At 33.5% G+C, this 19,652-nt stretch overlaps 1 protein-coding gene across 2 annotated transcripts; it reads left to right on the forward strand.

The window, feature by feature from the left end:
• The first annotated feature begins 4,920 nt into the window (after positions 1-4,920).
• On the forward strand, positions 4,921-19,404 carry LOC119634442 (progestin and adipoQ receptor family member 3). Of its 2 annotated transcripts, none has more exons than XM_038028631.1 (7): positions 4,921-5,012; positions 8,348-8,547; positions 13,938-14,153; positions 18,101-18,205; positions 18,279-18,563; positions 18,633-18,821; positions 18,883-19,404. In XM_038028631.1, the coding sequence occupies exons 2-7, from the start codon at positions 8,386-8,388 to the stop codon at positions 19,111-19,113; spliced, it is 1,188 nt and encodes a 395-aa protein (XP_037884559.1). In that variant the 5' UTR covers positions 4,921-5,012; positions 8,348-8,385; the 3' UTR covers positions 19,114-19,404. The 2 variants fall into 2 exon arrangements, with proteins under 2 accessions (XP_037884559.1, XP_037884560.1); XM_038028632.1 differs by lacking the exon at positions 4,921-5,012 and adding an exon at positions 6,767-7,418.
• The last annotated feature ends 248 nt before the right edge of the window (positions 19,405-19,652 follow it).

Below are 19,652 nucleotides of genomic sequence, written 5' to 3' on the forward strand. Positions count from 1 at the left end.
TCGTCAACAATAAAAACAATAGGAAAAGCAGTAAATGCAGCAACTGCCGCCGCCGCCGCCGCCGCCGCAGCAGAAATGAATAGTTTTAACATCTATAACTATTTATACGACAGCAGCAACAACAACAACAAAAACAGCAACAATAGCATGAAAAGTTTTGTAATGAAGAAGGATTTTGCTACTATTTTAAAAACATCAACTGCAGCAACAACAACATAAACAATAGCAAACTACAACAACCAACAACAACAACAACAACAACAACAACCAACAACAACAACAACCAACAACATATTGCAAACGCTCTTTAAACAAATACAAATAAAACAAGAAATACTACACAATATGGAAAACAAGATGATATGGAAGGAGAAAAATTTAAAATATTAATATTAATAATAATATAATAATAATAATAAAAAATATCTAAAAAAAAAAAACACAAAAAACAGCAAACATTTATTCAGTTATGCAAAACAATAAAAAAGAAGAAAAAAAAAGAAAAAAGAAGAGGATTGAAAATGAAAAGCAAAACTCTATCAACTACAACAACAATTAATTACAAAACGAAAAGCATACACCGCTCTACAGACATATTAAAAACATGCGTGAGATGGGCTAAGAACGACGCGCAATAGGAAAAGTTTAAAAAAAAAAAAAAAAAAAAAAAACGGATGAACCTAAAGAGAGAAGAGAATAAAATTAAATCTAATTAAGACAAAAACAAAAACAAAAACATCATAACAATTTACTTATTATTGTATTTATAATTAAACAAAAACAAAAAAAAAAAAAAGGAAAATAAGTATAAATAATTCTTCTTCACACATATGTAGACCGGAACAGCAGAAAAATTGATTGAACTAACAACCGCAGGCAACAGACGTTTGAGAGAGTTGAAAGAGGATACAAAGCACTTTTCTTACCTCCAATTAACAAGCAACATTAGGGTTCTCGTTTGCACACACTTCATTCACTCCAAAAAGTCAAAAAAGAGGTTTGAAGAGAAATCGAAACCTTATCGTTCAATAAAATAAAAAGTCAAGAGATTTTAGGAATATTTTAAGATTGAAAATAATATATATGTGAATAAATATCTAAATATTTTTTGGCGGGGCAAGTAAGTAAAGAATTTCAACAACACCTCAACCCTCGCCGGATCTGCGAATAAATCTGGTAGTCTATCAACAACTGTAGCGTACTATAACTTGATTTTGTGGAGCTCTGGTTGAGGTCGTATATTTTCGACTTTGCTCTCCTTTTTCTTCTTCGTCTTCGTCTTCGTTTTCGTCTTCTTCTTCCTCCTCCTCCTTAAAACAAGCATAATTGAATAGCTCAATTATGCTTCAGGGTAATAATTTCTTGCCCAAAATCATCAATTCTGTAAGAAATTATCTCTTTTTGTATGCATCGCTTCACCATATACGTGCTCCTCATCTCATACATAGGATATATATATATATGTATAAATATATATCTGTATATGCTATTAAACGTATATTATTAAGGAAACGTGTTTTATAAGGTCCTTCACCGTAGACGCATCATTTAATTCTCTTTTGTCGTTTAGTTGAGATCCACTTTGTGTTTAAAGAAAATTGCTTCCGATTGTATAATTTTTAAAGCTTTGCCATCTTTTCTGAATTTAATTTACATAATTTTTTTTTTTTTTTTTTTTTTGTTATTTTACTTAAGAGAAATAGTTTTTATCGTTTTTATAGAAATATAGGCGCCTTCTTATATTACAATCTATGAAATTATTAAATAATGATATGTATTTATAAAAATTATTCATTTTTTCTTTTTTTCTAAACAACAAATAATAAAATTCAACAAGAACAAGAAAAACAACAAATTTAATTTTTATTGATTAATTCTTTTTTCTTTTTTTCAATTAAAAAATAAACATTAAATATATTCAATGCTCTTACAAACTCTTTTTCAATCATATTATAAAACTTGCTGTGCAAGCAAAAAAAAAAAGTAAGAAACAAAAATCATCTACGCTTCGATGCGGAATATTCAATATATATTTGTTAGTGTTTATAAATCGGTAGATGAAAATTGCAAATAATTTTGTTGATTGTGTGTGTGTGTAGGCGTGTCAATCGAAATCGTTCTTAAACTCGATTGATGGATCTAGCAAATATTTGTAATAAAATGCGCCATAGATTGTAATTGAAATAATTTTTTGCTATGCATTTCTCGTATGCGATAATCCATTAATCATGTGTACGCCAGGTTTCCGCTTTCTATTCATCGATTCGCATGAACGCGCCACCATTAGCCAAATAGCATTTTGCACTGATCAATTAAATGAGATGTCATACCTGTTTGCGAATTGCAAGCCAAAGTAGAAACTTAGTAAACCTTCACCAGGGTAGTAGGGTATCTGTTGATTTTATAGATAATCTCTAGAAAGAAGTCGCAGCTAGATTTGTTGTGCACAGAGCGATTATAGTGAAAGGCTAATCCGTTTTGTTGTCATTGAAAAAATCCACCCGCCCCTGCGGATGAAGTAGCAAAGGATGAAGTTGTTCAAAGGAAAAAATTAATGAGTTTCAAGATCGAGTTATACATTTGGTTTTTTTGAAAGATATGTTCTATTGGTACTACCAAGATGACTCGTACGAGCGGGAGAGTATATGGCGGAGATATATAGCATTTTAATTCTACTCTGGTAATTTTTGTGAAAGAAAGTGATGTGTTATCTGATTGATCATATTCATAATATAAAGGTAGACGGACGAAACTAAACGAATACATATATACGAAATACATGTCACGAAATTAAAGTTTCCTTTGCAAAATCATACCCCCCCCTTCTTATCCTTAAGACTAGGTACTAATCATTATGAAATGGCAGCTCTACTCCGAAATTTCTATTCTACGTACCCGGATCTAGTTATTTTTTTATTTCACTTTTTTCGTCATTCCCCTTGTCAACGGACTTTTTGTAGCAAAACGCAAGCTTTAACTGGATATTTAAGTCCTTTCTTTCCATGAGATAACGACGAATAATACGTTTTATGTAAGAGTACAGAGAGAGAGAGGTGATCACCGAAGGTCGTAAGGAATTCTAAGGCATCATCTTTCTCAGTAGGAGAAAGTAGGAAGAATTGTAAAATATATGAGGAAGAGGAAGAATTATAAATTATATGAACAAGAGGAAGAATTGTAAACTATATAAGCAAGAGGAAGAATTGTAAGATATATGAGCAAGAGGAAGAATTGTAAAATATATTAGCAAAGTAGGGTGAGAAGGTAAAAGAATAGAATAATCCTGATAGGATTATTTATTATTATTATTTCTTTGCCTAAAGCAAAGAAAACTATTGCATCGCCTGTGAAGAAGTATCATCACGATGCAAACGATAAGCGATATGTTTACTATTTCAATTAAAGTTTTTCGATAAATTATTTTGAGCTTTCGTATATACGGACATTTGGACCTGAAGGACACTACCTCCAATATTACATCAAATAATGCATAAGACAACATTTACTGACAAATATATAATACATTCGAAATGTTTAACTTTTTCGTCAAATTATAGCGAATTCCATATCCCTACTGAGCAATGATTCTCATGACCTCCAATATTAAACCAAGTGACTATTTAGTAACTCTGAAGTATTTTATATTTTTATATCGCATTATTATTATTGCGAGTAAATGTTGTGTTGCTAACAACATCAAAGAGATGACTGAGAAAGCTATGTTTATTGCGTTGGCGGTTATTCGTTAGCTAGCAGCTATGACGATTGTTCTGTGAATCTAAATAAAAACTGCAACTTTTCCTATGAATCTAAACAAAAGCTGGAGGGATTTCGATGAAAATGAAAAAAAGCAGGAGGGATTTCGATGAAAATGAAGTCGCACATCTTGTTGTTGTTGTTGTTGCCAGAATATTCCGTCTTAAAATATATCATGTTTTTGATGCAAAGCTAATGAGAAGCACAAGCAAAGCAATTGTTTGTTTGTTTAACACCACTCAATAGATGGCGCAGCTGTTGGCAACTTATTGAAGCTTTGCCGAACAAGCGAATGCATTCATAGCATTTGTTTACATTCATTTCACTTGATTACATTACACATTCTCTTTGATATAATAAAGAAAGAAAGAGTACTCTCTTAAAGTATCTCTCTTAAGATTTAAAGTGTTTTCTTCTCCATCTTCTCCATTTCTTCATATAAATTTGTCGACTTAAGGGAGTACTTAAAAGAGCGAGTCTGCTACATACAATTAATTACAAACAAATTAACAAATATTTATTTTGTTTTATTTATATGAAAAAGTAGTTCAACATTATCTTTAAATTATTATCTTTCAATCTCTTCTCGTTTTTCTCTTTTTAATAATAAGATGTTTTTTTTTCGCCGTTAGGCGACAAAAGAAATTTTTAATACAATTGTGTTCTAATTGTTGTTATTTTTTGACCATAAAAAAAACTTCTTTTTGCATTTCAATTTCTTGTTCAAAATACAAATTAACAACAATCTGTTTATAGATGGATACGCATACATTTGCATGCACCGAACGCATGCATATATGCATGTTTTCACGTTTGTATTAATTATGCACAGATTCTAATTGAAGAAGAAAACAAGCAGCAGGAGAGAGGAGAATGCGAGAATGATTTTTGTCTCGATTCCGATTCTGATTCTAAATAATTGAAATAAATTCATATTTTTCTTTCGTTAGTTCATTAGTTGTCTATCGTTGCATATGCTCACTTCATAAAAAATCGTGCGAGACGAGTTTGTAGTGCAATTTAATAATACAAAGCAAGTGCTGCAGTAGTAAAGCAATTTATTTTGCAAAAGAAAAAAAAAAAAAAAATAAGAGGAAAATGAAAATGAAAAATTAGAAAATTGAAATCGAAATTGAAATTCAATTGAGAAGAAGCAAACATTTATTAAGTTTATAAATAGATAACGAAAGTAATTTAAAACTAATATTTAATTGAAAACGAGAATTCAAAATTCTCAAAATACAATACGAATTATAGTAAGTGTGAAAAATGTATCAAAAAAAAAAAAAAAAAGAAAAAAAGAAGAAAAAAGAAAACTGAATTTATTATGCAAACATTTGTGCATTTATGTACACGTGGATTATTGCCTAATCAATCATTAAATCGCTTTCTTCTCCTTCTCAAATTAATTACGATTGTTCTCAATTTAATCGCTGCTAAGTTTTCATTTTATTCTCAATTTTGTTTATTTTTGGCTTTCATTCAATTTTTTATACCTTGCAATGAAACAAGAGGAAGGTATATTAACTGAGTTATTCCACACTAGTAACACTTGGAAATATATGTGAAAATTTTCGTCGAAACTCGAAATTTGGAATTAATGTAATGTCTGTCCGTGCTTACGTCCTAACCTATGCATAATCTCCGTAGTGAGAAAACTCCATCTCTGCACATTCTTGTTTGTGGCTTTTAAGCAAAATTTAGAAAAAAATTTCATATATGAAAAAAAGCCCGCAAAAAATTTGGGAAAGTTTTTATCTATATTTCCCATCAAAAATTGTTGCACAGTGATAAATGCTGTCCATTTGATGACAGGTGTCGACAATTCGTTCCGAGACAACATTCTCCATCACTACTTTTATCAGTTGGTTTGCATACCGCACTGTATCCTCTCCCTCTCTCTCTCTCTCTCTCTCTCTCTCTCTCTATCACAGCTGTGCGGTCCATCATTTCGCTTGTCATTCTATGCAAAGTATCGTTTGTAGTGTTCCGTGTAAATTAAAAAACAGCATCTGCGTCAATTGAAATGGAAAAAATTTCTAATAAAAAAATCCGGATCTAACTGAATTCAACAGGATTGCGAAGAAACTAAGCACGTTTTCTCATCGTTGGGAAATAAATGTTAATTATTTCAACTTTGCTTTTCTTTCATGTCACTCTTGCGGATTTTTAAAGCTGCAAACAAACATCCAATCGATTTAAATATGTAACATAGACCTTCAGTAGATACTTCCCAGTTAGTTATCCCGTTAGTTATGTACTTCAAGCCAGATTTACTAATTTGTTTGGCCTTTGATTCGATTAAAATAAACTTTTTTAGGCGATAGCTCGATTATTAGACACTACAGTCTTTTGAAAGAAGGGCTTTCACTTCGTCTAGTATCAATAGCGAAGACGGTAAAAAGGAGATATTAGGTCGAGTATATAACACATCGATCATTAACAGCGCTTCCAAAGTGAAGGGTACCTTTAACGCTATGGTGAACGATTGAACAGGAGACAAAAAGTATGGTGATTGGTAGACCAAATAATAGATGCATTTTCAACTGCACTGGAGGCCCTTTGTTACATGCGGGTCGCTGAAATTTTTCGACCACCTTTTCAATGAAACGAGGTGACGGCCTTGCTTTACAAATCACTTTTACGAGTACATTAAACATTACTTCAGTTTCAAAAGTGCTTTCTCCATTTCTCTGCCTATTCTCAAGAATATTTTTTATTTATCTTTCGCCCTCACATGTATGTATATAGAACAGAAGAGAGAACCAATAGAACAAAGAATAAGCAATTATCTGTAAAGATCCATTGTCATTAACGAAGGAACAATAATAAGCTATTGACTTTACATTTTAAAGCTGATGTTCAACAAAAGGAAAAGAAAGCTTAGAGACTTTCTGGATTCGACCGATTTATTTATTTCCCAGCTTGAGTTTAAGCTGTGAAGTGCATTCAATTCCGTTTAAAACACTTTGTCGTACTCGTGTTACTGTGCACTTATTTAAAAAACAAAAACAATAAAAAAAAAAGAAGAAAAGAAAACAACATTTCGTTAATAACTTTGTTGTTGTATTTCCATTTCTATTCTTTTTATTTTTATACATTAGTTTATCTCATCTTTATCATAATACGAATAATTTTAAAATGTTTTTGTTGAGTTTTCGTGCATTGCGTTTATTGTTAAAAAAAAAAAAAAGCGCAAAAAAAAATTATTTATTTATTTTTATTTTTAAATCCGTTGAGACGGTTACTGCATGCGTACAAAAAAGTTTAATTTTCATAAACTTAAATTTAGGATGAATTAGGTTGCTTTGTCAGTCTTTGAAGAAAAAATACAAAGAGTTTGATCATAAGTCTTTTCTCTGATAGAGTCACGCTACTCTTTAAATTCGTATATTTGCACTGTCGTTAAGTATGCATATTCTTGGGCAAAGTAACTCGAGTTAGATCTGCTTGTTGCTTTGCAAAATAAGTAAGTAAGAGTAGTAGCAGAGTGATATTGCTAAGGTTACTTCCTATATCCCAGTTAATCTCTAAATAAGAAGAAGAAATGTAAATAACGAAGTGATTTGATCATCAAAAGACCTAAACAGATTACAACAATCCACAACGAGTAAGAACGTTATACATAACTTTGAATCGATTGCGGGCAGGCATGACTTCGGGTAAGTTCTTCCAATAAATGGATTGAAATGTTTGTCACTTCGATACGGCGCCTCATATAGGTTTATTTACTGGCAAGGTACGCGTTTCTTTTCATCTTTGGTCTTCAATTTTCGAATCTTTAGGAAGCTTTGAAAGTTGACGAGTAATCCCGGGAAGAATAGGAGCAATCATGTTGATAAATCCGCTCGTAATACTATGCTGATTAATAACACACCTACTCACACACGCACATAGTGGAATAAGCAAATTCCTAGACTTTAAACGTTAATTGGGCATATATATGTTCGTATTTAACTATTCATGTTCTAGAAATGGATTAAGAAAATTCCTGCCCCCTAAATGTGAATCAAGAAGGTAGCTAATCTATTGCTTTCTTTTTTAAAATTGCGATCAAATACAACTCTGCTGCATTGAGATTCGTATCCGCGAAGACCGACTTGGTCACTCGCGATTTTTACCTACTTTACCTAAATTAATATTGGAATCGAATGAATATTTTTATAAAAAATGGTCTTGAACCATCTCTCTTCACTTCCGATGACAGTAAATATGAGGCAAAGTGAACTTCTTCAATATTTATCTCAAACGATGGGGGGTATCTGCAATGCGACCAAAGCTGTATTTATTTTCTAATTTTTTTATTGGTTAATGTTTACATTTGTTGTGTACTCTAGCGAAGTGCAAATTCATTTGCCTATAAAGGTGTCAATGTCAAACTGTTTTGCTTTCGAATTCTCAATTTTCAATTCCTTGCAAAAACAACAGCAATAATTGTTTACATACAATATTTAAACAAATTTTACTTATGATATTTATTTATTTACCCCTTATTCTCTGTTCTTTGTTTTCTTTTTAATATGCACTTAAAATTGTTGTGAATATATGTAAATTTAAGGAAAACACTATTTGCTTTCTAAAATGTTTACAGGATCACTTCTCTAAGATCGGTGTTGATGATATAATAAAATGAGTCAATATGATAAGATGATAAATTCACAATTTATTACCGACTATAGCGGTCAGTTAATGATGAGAGCAGCACCTCAAAGGACAGCAACAGCAACAACAACAACCACAACTACAACAACATTTTATAAACGTAACAGAGATAGCGATGGTGAAAATAAGGTAAGAGATAAGCCGCTGCGCAGCGAGTGCTCTTATGTATGCTTTCATTTGCATTTCATTCCATTTGAGAAAATTGATCAGTGACGTGCATTGTAAAGAAGGTGAAACATCTGTGAAATGCCTTCAATAATTACTATCGAATTTCGAACTATACTGAACTAGAGCAGGAGTGCTGTTTAGACGATTTTGAAGTGATTCTGTAGAGATTAAATACAAAGTATGTGCTGAGATAGGCAGCTTATTCGAAAGTGGCAAATGTGTGAGAGAAAAAAACATGCTTGCGAAAAGCGTATGATGAAGAAAAAGTCTCTTGCAAAAGTGTTGATAAGTGCTTTCAAAGGCTTCGCTTGAATAAAAACAAATCCATATTAATGGTAAAGAAACTTTAAAGATGATCGTGGAATCATTAAATAAAATATTGATAAAAAAATCGTGTCTACAAGTCCACGTGTGTAGCACGCTTTAAACAAAAAGCTCCGAAAATAATTTCCAAAAAGAGATGATTCTATGAAACTCATCAGAAATAATGAAAATACACGAATGGATTCAGCTTAGGTTAGCTAATGACTTTACGAAAGACGCATAACCTACAAAAGACGTAAAAAATGTCAATGAACTAAAAACCTATCAAAGTCGGGGAGCGAAGAATGATCGATCAACTAACTAATGAAAACAGATTATCGATTAATGCCAGGGCAAAATCTAAACTTCTTTAAATGTATTACTTTTTTAATGGACTGATTGAGACCACACTTTGTGCAGTTCTTGCTGTATAGGATATCAAGACGTGATGAATATCAAACTGAATTTAATGCTGACAACGAGCTTAATGGGAAAAATGCGGAGGGGACCGTAGAAAGTTTCAATGGTCCATCTATCTCCATTGCTGCCACGCTAAGTAGTTGTGCAGTGAAACGTGTGTGCATCCATTGCAACCTCCGACCGTCTGACCTTTTGACTATGTAAATATAATTTAATATTATTCCGTTGCCGAAAAGTGAGGCCCCTTACCCAAAACTATCTGAGTTTGACTAGGCGATTACAAATATGACTTTCTGTTAAACAAAAGTAATGCCCACAATGGTAAGATACGTAAGCGCAGGCAGGGTTAAAGAAAAACATCTTCCGTTCGCATGTATAGGCGTGAGGTGAAGAGCGTCAAAGATGCGAAGTCGCTGACTTTGTACTACTTGTCGCTCTCTTAGACATGTTACCTGTTCTGCTAATAACGTTTCGCCATACTCGCGTTAAATGCCGTGTTCGATAAAATAAGTAATACCTTAATAGCAGTAAATACCGGTAGCAGACGTTAAAAGAATTACTACAAACAAAGTAAAGTTTCCTTCAAAGCAAAAAAAAAAACTGATTGATATCAAAGAGATCGCCACTGGTCGAATATTGCTTAATTTTTGGCGAATGCTAATAAAAAAAAACAAAAAAAGATTTAATTACTTTTCATTTATGACGGTATATTTAGAAATATTTATCGCTGAATTGAAAGAAATTCATTAAATCTTAGATGACGGACTAGTCGAGCTAGTGATGTTCATATAAACATTCAATTCATTCTCTCTCTCTCATGCTCTCGTTTTTTTTTTTTTTTGGTGGAAATTATTTAATTTTTTAGGGAATTTATTACATTTTTCGTATTCGAATCAGAAGAACAGTAACTTAGTTAGTCGTGCAGCTAGTGGAGGTTAATATTGAACGGTTGCATTGTTTGACTCTTGAAAGTACGTTTGTTTTCATGTTGAACTTTTTCATTTATTCTTATACACGCAGTGAATTATTTATAATTATATGCATACATAATAACATAATAACAATATAAATAAAACGCTTAAACGAAAAGCTTGTAAAGTTAAGCAACTGAGATAAAACAAGAAAACAACAAAGCAACAAAACAACAATAAACAAAATCAAATTTTTGAAAATATTTATTTATTTATGATATTATCGACGGCGTGCACAAATCGCCAAAAATAACATTTTACAAAGTCTTGAATTTAATTAAAACGCATACACATACACATTGTTGTTGTTGTCGCTGTTGACAACATAGCGAGACTTTGATTTCATGCGAATTTTCTCGGTGTTATCAAAGCCGTGTATAGATTGCTCAGCAATCAGTTGAAGTTCATCAAGCAATCGTTGTGTGTGTACAGTGCGGATATTTTAATACGAATTTGAATTTATTTTTAATATAAAAATAATTTTCATTATTTCAATAATTGCATAAAGCAAATAACGTTAATAGTAATAGAAAAAAAATGGATACAACAACAACAACAACAACAACCTTAGTTACCGTGACCGCAACCACAAAAGAAAAAATCACAGAAAACTTTGAAAAACAAAATAAAAAAATGGTAAATAAATCAAAAAATCCTAACAATTATCAAATTATGTAAATATATGTAAAAATTACATAAAAAATCAATTAATCAATTAACAACGGACATCCAATACATGTTACGTTGTTTACCCATAATTACGTGTAATCGGTACTCTAAACACATAAGTGATAAACAAGTTAAAGTTGAAAAAAAAAAAAAAAACGCATTTATTTTTATTTGTAGTTTGTTCGATTTTTACTTAAATTTATTAATAAATATTTGTTTAAAAGCAATTATTAATAAAGTGAAATAATGTTTGTTCAGCGGCCGTGACGTGAGAGGCGACAAACAGTCCCTGAAATGTTTTTTCTATTTTCTCACTTATATTCTTAAGAACTATTGTTATACAATCGCGTCCATGTGCCATTCAAAGTCAACTGAATTTGTTGTAAATTACTGAAAGCTTCTTCGCATTCGGGTGCAATAACCCGATAAATTTTCTAATATTTACTATAATAACTAATTTAACGATTTATTTCAATGCCTTCGTATGTTCTCCTCATACGCTATGCCCATATGCCTCGCTGTCCACTAATACAATTGCATGAAGATATCTTAACATTTGCGCAAAAAAACTTTTTCATTAAAAATAATAAAAGTTTTTCAATTAAGAGAATTTTAATCATTTGAAAGCCTCGTTTGAGGTAGACCAGTTGGCATTACACTTTCAAAGGAAGGGGATCTGTCCTGAAGGAAAGAATTGGACGTAACGAAAAAGACACCCTTCGTCCCAACAAATCGACCACATCAACAGGCTTCACTATTCCACAATCGGGAATGCACTTCGGTGCAGAAAGGCTTATATTCCTTATTAAAGCTTTTATGACAATGCCAAGTATCGCTTCCTGCCCGAAGACACAATCGCCAGCCCAATAAGTTTTGCCCCTCAGGATTATCCGCTATCTTCTCTTATTTCTATTCAACATGACCATCGACAGCATCGTGACGAAATCAATATTAATGCCTGAAGACATCACCTCGCGCTTAGACGGCCGTCTAGAAGCCTTAAGTTACGCAGACAATATATATATATATGCTTCCTGTCTCATAAATTCGACGATATGCAATCCAAGCTGAAAGAAATTAAAGTCAAGTCGAAGCAGCTATTTTTAGGTACCCAGATAAACATACCTACACACACACACGCACACAAGACACAAGAAATAAGCGAGGATTCACACTGCAGCAATAACGGATTAAAGATAAAGTCCTATCTGGCTGCTGGTCGAAAGAGAACGTTGCGTGCCGTATAACCAAGGCTCGACAAACCTGCGGCCCATTTAACTTGGTGTGGAAATCCTGGAATTAATGTGTTTAACCGCTGTGTGGAATCACTTGCGCTGCACGGCTGCGAACCATGGAATACAGCTCGATGTGAGCTTAATGCGTCACGGAGAAAAGACCTAAGAGAGATTTTGTTCTCCGGCTGCAAGACCTTCAGCTTGCTTTTATCGTTTCACGATATGTGTTTTTTTTCCTTGTTCTGGGTTTCTGTTTGTATGCTACACCTGTGTGCTATATTCCACTTCTTCGCTGGGAAGGGGAGCTCCGCGACAAGTCTTTAGTTGTGCACTGAAAAAGAACACCATGGGCACCTTTTAAAGGCTTTCGAAATATCTAATTGATTTTCGTGTTTCATGTTTTGAAAAAATTCGTATAATCTTTTAAATTCGCCATGAAGTTCGCGACGCCTGAAAGATTAGCGATTGCTGCTCCCTTGAGAGATTTGGCTAAATACTTGAAAGCAAAGTTTAAGAATCTCTTCCTTGCTGTAGATTGCAGCAACAGGTGCACGGAAGAGCATTTTCAATGATATCATAGAAAACGTGTGTGTCTAATAAACAAAGTAATATATAAAATTTCCACTCAATTGCCCTTGAGAAATTGAAAATGTGTAAGGGATCTCTCTTCTTTATGCGTTCGAAAAAGGCACATGTTTAGCTAAATGAAAATTCTTTTCAATTTTGCACTTATAATCGGAAACATACGTTAGGTTTTCATTCTACAAGGTCTGTTTGTCGTAAGTTATTCGAATTGCTAGAAAGATAACTGAAATCGATTGCTTTACTGTCATATGAATGCTTTCTGTAGGTAGAAATTTGGAAAATATTTATATAGGTCCTCCCCTGTCTTCAATGCGAATTCATTAACATACGCACACTTATGAGTGATGACCAGAGGCACTCAAATCGTCGGTGTCGCGATAGAATCTCTAGCACATTTTCGATTAATTTTATCAAAAAGTACCCAGAATTGCTTGGCACACCCAACAGCGTATCCATCAACCTTGGAAAATCGCCATGAAACAGAAAGAAAAAGAGGAGGATGCGTATTTTAATTAGTCACCTATGACTTCCACTCATTATTCATGACTTTTCGTTAGTAACCCATGCCCTCTCTAGGAAATATTTATATTGAAAATTGATCATAAGTGCTTGCGACGGTAGCACGCTACAGCAGATATGAATTTGAAAAATACTTCACGGCTTTAAAACATGAACTAGAGAATTCTGTTTTTAGTGGATCGGCACCAGATCGGTGTGCAATTAATTAACAAGATTCAGCCTAAGCTAAATGCATCGTTCTTTGATAAACGAGCTGGAATATCAGAGCTCTTCCACACCACCACCAGTGTTAGTGTAGTTGTGTGAGAAGATTTCTTTTCATAGTCTTGGGTCTTAATATGGTTTTGAGTTGATGAAAAATGCCGCGCCATACAATGGATCTTATGAATTAACATGAGCTATATGTTGTTCGAGCAAGCGTTCGAAATGCGTTATAAGTTTCTTCTTATATTTTACAGACAATAAAAGATTCTTTTAAGCAAATTAATGTCAGTCAATTATTAATAAAAAAAAATTGTTATTTCTTTTATGGAGTAGTTTCCTTGTTTTTTCATTGCATTATTTATACTGAGTGCAAAAAATTGTTCTTAATAAATTTATGCATTGAGCAGAAATTCATTAATTGATTTATTTTATGCATTATTTCCAGACTGAAAGCTTACGACTTGGTTCAGTTGCAGATCAGCATCAGTTTCCGGATAATGAAGAACCAAATATATTGGGTCACGGTTTAACAGCGGACTTTGCAGCGAGCAATAATCAAAGCACTTATCAAAAATGTTGTTTATCGTCGTTGAAATCAAAAAATTCTGCTGATGATTATCATAAATATAATAAATGCAAAATGTTATTAAATTTCGAAGATGTAAGTACCATGCATAAGAGGAGATATTTTTTAAAAAAGGAAAATGAAAATAATTGTTATAAACGTTTATTACTATAAGCACGTGATTGGTTTGAATTGCTTATAGCATTCATTAGCAAAACATTTCTTTCAGTTTTTTATTTATTTTTCTTATTAGACTTTGTGATGGAAAAAGATTTAATAATCAATTCAATCGAAAGTCTAACGAAAACATGCTTCTTTAATACTCGCATATATATGTACGCAGTGCGCGTGTATATCTATCTATGTTTGTCTATATGGGTTTGCATTATGGCACTTTGTCAATTGTTCAAGAAATAATTTCAATTAAAACAGAAACCAAAAATGAAACCTCATTGATTTGTTTTAAAAGCGCAGACACGTTCACACACATACATACGTACACGCAAAATGATCTTCACCTCATTTAATTTGGTGTCGGTTACAATTTAAATGTCATTTCATTTCGTTTATCGAACTTTATTATTAGTCTTGAAATTTGAAATTGGAAGCAAAAAAAAAAAAAAAACAATGCGTCTTTTAAATATTTTGATTAGAATTGTAAACAAAAACAACAAGACGAGATGTTTGCTATTTATTATGCAAAAAAAAAAATAACTTCGGAAAAGCATGAAAACAAAATTCATAATAAAATAAATTAATTATGTAAGTCAGAGATTCTTAACGTATCGGGCGAACAAATCGTTTGCCTATTTCCGAGATTCAATCGTACCTCGACAGAAACAATGGCTAACACGACCGATATTCCTGATGTATGGCAATTCTGTAGTTGATAAGTACGGTCCCGCGTTTTCAATCGAAATTTTAATCTTCCCTTTGTTTTTGCTGTGCTAGCGCTATCCACTTCACTGCAGCCGATATCGCATGAGTGGGTGTGAGCCTTAAAATCTTGCTTGGAGACTCTCTACCGCATATAACGAGAGGCTCACATGCTCATGGGCAACGAATATGTGCTCAAAACTCCCAACACCATCGAGCGTTAGCTTCAGGTGGACCTCGCAGTATGCGCGTAGAAGCGCATCTCGGTCAAGTGTTCTACAGACGTAAAAGAAATTTGTCCAACAATTAAATCCTTTAACAGGATGATACGGTTTTCTCGGCATGACCACCAAACCGTCCTGGTTTTCCGTGAATACCGCCCAACTACCGCACTACCGCAACTCGTTATTCTTTAAACGCTTTGCCCGCCTTTGGAACCACCTACCAGCTGTAGTCTTTCCCATCGATCCTGGCATTTTCACTTGTAACTACTCATCTGTTTCTACTTATAGAACTTCCCGACCATTATCGTACCAGCACACGCGGGGGCATCTTCTAAGTGGCTGACCAAATGAAAAAAATCACGTTGAGTTCAAAATTTTGCCTCACGAAAGGCCTGATTTGCAACTAGGTTTAATTCATTGTTTGTGAAGGTCTTACACATCTAAAAGCATCTCGTGAATGAATTTAAAAAACAATAAAAAAAATGAAAGCACAAAGTATTCTGAATTCTTGGGGATAGGGAAACGGCCCAGAGCCATTTGCCTTCGCTAAATGACCAAAATGGATGGAGAAAGTTGCAGTCAGAGCACCTTTATGATCTCACCCTTTCTAATTACTAAGCTCCGCAATGTTGGTCTTGGCTTTTGTCGACAAGCCCCTTTCGATCAGGCATGGGCAACCGCTGGCCCAAAAAAATTGAATTTGCTCGCACATAGCAATGCTTTAAATGGATTGTATTTGCCTTCACTACCGCGACCTTGTTAACATTGTTGAAGACAAACATTATCCACCCCTCCTTCAGATAAAAGTAAAGAGAAAAGGTATCCCCCTTATTACTTTCATTCTAATCATAAGGAAAATCATGCTAAACTAAAAATTGCGATTTTCTAGGGACCGGCTGCATAGATTTAATTTATAGCCCTTCGTATGATGACTTTAAAAATTAGTGCAAACAAATATTTATTCTCTTCGATTAGGGAAGAGTGAGAGGGAATGTAGTTAGTCTTCTTCTCTTTAAATGCAGCATTCACGCGATTGCGAAAAGCTTCAAGCTGGTCTAGAAAATTGCCAGTTTTGAGACCCGACGGCCATGAAAATTTGAAAACTCTTTAGCTCCTTTCGTAAGTCACCTGCTGAAGCATCGACGAAAAGCAGGCGCATAAATTTTGGAAACAATATTTTACAAGGTTTTTCGTCGCTATTGCTAAGTGTTACGTTACAATGCCTTTCGTTGAAATGGAATGAGTGAGTCGCAGAAAACCTTAGATTCCCTATTATTATCATTTTTTTTTCTCTCTTTCTTTTAAGTAATCATATGCATAAATAAAAATCAAATAAACCACAAACATGAATAAATTTTGTTGTTGTAGTAAAACCTAATTCAAGGTTAATGTGTATTAATTAACATTCATTTTTTTCTGCTTTTTTGGTTGCTGTCCAAATGTAAATAAAAAACTTTAAATATGCAAACACATGTATGAACACACATGCGCGCGTGTAAGAAATATTATGAAAAGACGGCAATAGTAACATTCATTATTAGTTAGCTACAGCTAGCATCGCATTTTTGTTATTGTTTTCGTGTGTTTTTTCGTTTTGTATACCTCGTGACTATAAGGATTTACAAGAAGTTTCTTTGATTCGCCCATCCGATCCGAAGTGTTCACATCAATTCAATATGGCATCGCTTAACGATATCGGGAGATTTTCGCAAGTGCACTACCGTGTCAAAAAGTGAGACCAATTAAAAACGCCTTCAAAGTAATCCCCACGTTCAAATAGTACTCCTTGTTAACAGTTTTGCCGGGCGGAAGGAATGCACAGTGCGCAGCAGCACGATAATTGAAGAAAACGGTTAACATCTCCTTGATTTTTGTGCGACTTTGGCGCGATTTTTTCGGTCCTGCCTTAACTTTTGCATGGCATTCGCTTGATTGCGCGATTGTTTCCGGGTCTCATCTCTCGTAATAGTGCGCTTCATGAAAAAGTACAGGCATATAATATTTGTACAACTTTGTTGCAAGTGATTGCAAAACTGGTCCGATTCAATTTATTTCCAATAGAGTTAGTCTTGGGTTCGTTCAAACACATCATTATGTCGAACACATAGACAAGAAAATAAGTTTAAAGCGGCTCCGATAATGATGCTGAACCGATCCGCCTCATAAAGGCTGTGTCTACATACATGCGCTTTGCCATGTTTTGGTCTTTGGTCCAATGCGAACAAACATGGGGAAAGGAATGAAAAATACTAGATTTAACCTTCCTTTTGGAGCGCTACGCACAAATAGTAATTGGAGATTCTATAAAGAAGGCCCATTCGTCAGATGAGTTCGGGTTTTTCGGGCTTTTTCTTTTACGCGCAATCTGTGTTGATCTCTCCTAGCGATGCCCACGACCACAAATTTGGTTGAAATAAAAGGCCAAGGCTTCGCATACACACTAATAAATTTAGCTACGCATCTCGTTGAAAAATTTAGATTCACTCGCTCTCGTTATGACAATTTCATACAACATAACATACATCACAATAAGCAGACATCTGACATATATAGAGAATTATGCCCGAGTCTAGCTACCGTAATTCTCAATTGCCATATGCCTCATTTAATTTGTGCATTCGCGAAATTTGACTTTAGCTTTTGCGTTTAATTTTATGGTCAAAGATCAGAATAAGATGCAGAGCACCCTTAAGAAAATGTTCGATGGACTTTGCATTAAATCAACTTATTTATATGTTTTTTGTTTATCATTGTCAATTGTTTTTTTTTTTTCTTCTTTTTTCCTTTTGTCTAATTATTTAAAAATACAAAAAGGTACACAAATTATTTATAAGATTTTAACGCATTGTTGCCAATTTTGTTGTTGTTTTTATGTTACGTATAAAATCAACAAACATAATTCATTTGAAAATAATTGCATAAAAATTGTAATATCGTTCTCAGGCACCAGATCATTTAAAATTTAATCCCTACATAAGAAGCGGTTATCGTACATTCCTCTCGACCAAATTATGCCTTCAAAGTATGTTTTGGTGGACAAATGAAACGGTATTAAATTACTTTTCAATATTCCCGCTATACAATCACTTTTGCAATAATTCTTCTTTTCGTTTGCATCCAGATTAACATATGGAGTCATTTGGTTGGCTGTCTATTGTTTATCGGTCTAACAATATTCGATATTCAGCTTATGAAACTCCACACCGAACTAAGCGATCAAATTCTCGTGGTTTGTTTACTGATCTGCTTTTGCCTATGCATGTTGTTGTCATCTATATATCATATATTTTCTTGTAAATCGGAAGAACATTATGAATTATTTTTATCGGTCGACTATTTGGGCATTTCGCTCTCTTTGGTGGCGATTTACATAAGCAGCATGTACTATGCTTTCTGGTGTTTTACGGTAAGTGCGACATATCTGTTTGTGTGTAATTTTCCTTAATCGGCAAAGATAATATCACTTATCCCGTAGACTCTTAGATTAGTTTACTCTGTGATTGTTTTGGCGATGTTTTGCTTGGCTATGGCGGCACAAATTCCTAAACTGAATGTTTCCTTAAATGCCAAAATTGCGGTTCTCTTCATTTGGGCCGCCTATGGCGTTATACCGTTCTTGCATTGGACTATTATGATGGGTGGATTGGAAAACGAATTAGTAAGGGTAAGTATATCCAATACAAGTGATTTTCAATATTCTTTGGCATATCATTCTCTTCTTTTAGCTTATGGTACCTCGTGTCATCATCATGTATGCCTTATGTTTTATAGCTTTTGTGATATATGCTGCCAAGATTCCCGAACGATGGCTGACCGGTAAAGTGGACTTTTTCGGTCATTCACATAACTGGTGGCATTTGTTCATTCTGGCCGCTTTCTATCATTGGCATAACACAGGCTTAGTTTATGCTGAATATCGTATAAATAACGGTTGCCATGGACCCATTTTAACATGAAAATCAACCCAAATACATTATAGGATTTTAAACCAAAATTGCCTCAATGAAACAATTAAAAAAATTCAATTGAAAATCTTTAACTATATATAGTCTTCTGCTCACTTGAATAAGAGAACAGAAGGAATCAGTAGAATATTTAAGAACTTTCTCCTTGTTAAAGCAACAACGAGTGACCACCGGATATAGTGAGTTTCGGTTAGCACTTAAACTTGACATATTCATATATGCGTACGTGTACGTTAACCACCAAGGGACAGAGTGAAATAGGCTGAAATACAAAGATAAACTTCGCTGGCGAGTACGGTTGTGTTCAAATCTTGTTTGCTGCTTTATGCTTAAGGTCTGTCTTACTGACGTCAAATGTCATGTGATGTAAAATTTTTAGATAATTTTTATAAAATTAGAAAAAATGTTTTATATGTATTTTTAAAAGAAAAATGAAAAAAAAAAAAAAATATTTTTTGAAAAACAATTATTACTTGCAGATCATGTTATAGTTTATTATAAAATATGTAATAAAAGTGACTTCAAAACAA

This window comes from Glossina fuscipes, unplaced genomic scaffold (assembly GCF_014805625.2).
Source record: "Glossina fuscipes isolate IAEA_lab_2018 unplaced genomic scaffold, Yale_Gfus_2 3, whole genome shotgun sequence".
In the NCBI taxonomy this organism is placed as follows: Eukaryota; Metazoa; Arthropoda; class Insecta; order Diptera; family Glossinidae; genus Glossina; species Glossina fuscipes.

What these genes read in the sequence shown, in the direction of transcription:
- LOC119634442 (XM_038028631.1), top strand. Translation starts at nt 8,386, where the DNA reads ATGAGTCAATATGATAAGATGATAAATTCACAATTTATTACCGACTAT. An exon ending in TGTTATTAAATTTCGAAGAT is followed by an intron (nt 14,154 to 18,100) that starts GTAAGTACCATG and finishes TATCGTTCTCAG; the next exon opens with GCACCAGATCATTTAAAATT. An exon ending in TTTGGTGGACAAATGAAACG is followed by an intron (nt 18,206 to 18,278) that starts GTATTAAATTAC and finishes GTTTGCATCCAG; the next exon opens with ATTAACATATGGAGTCATTT.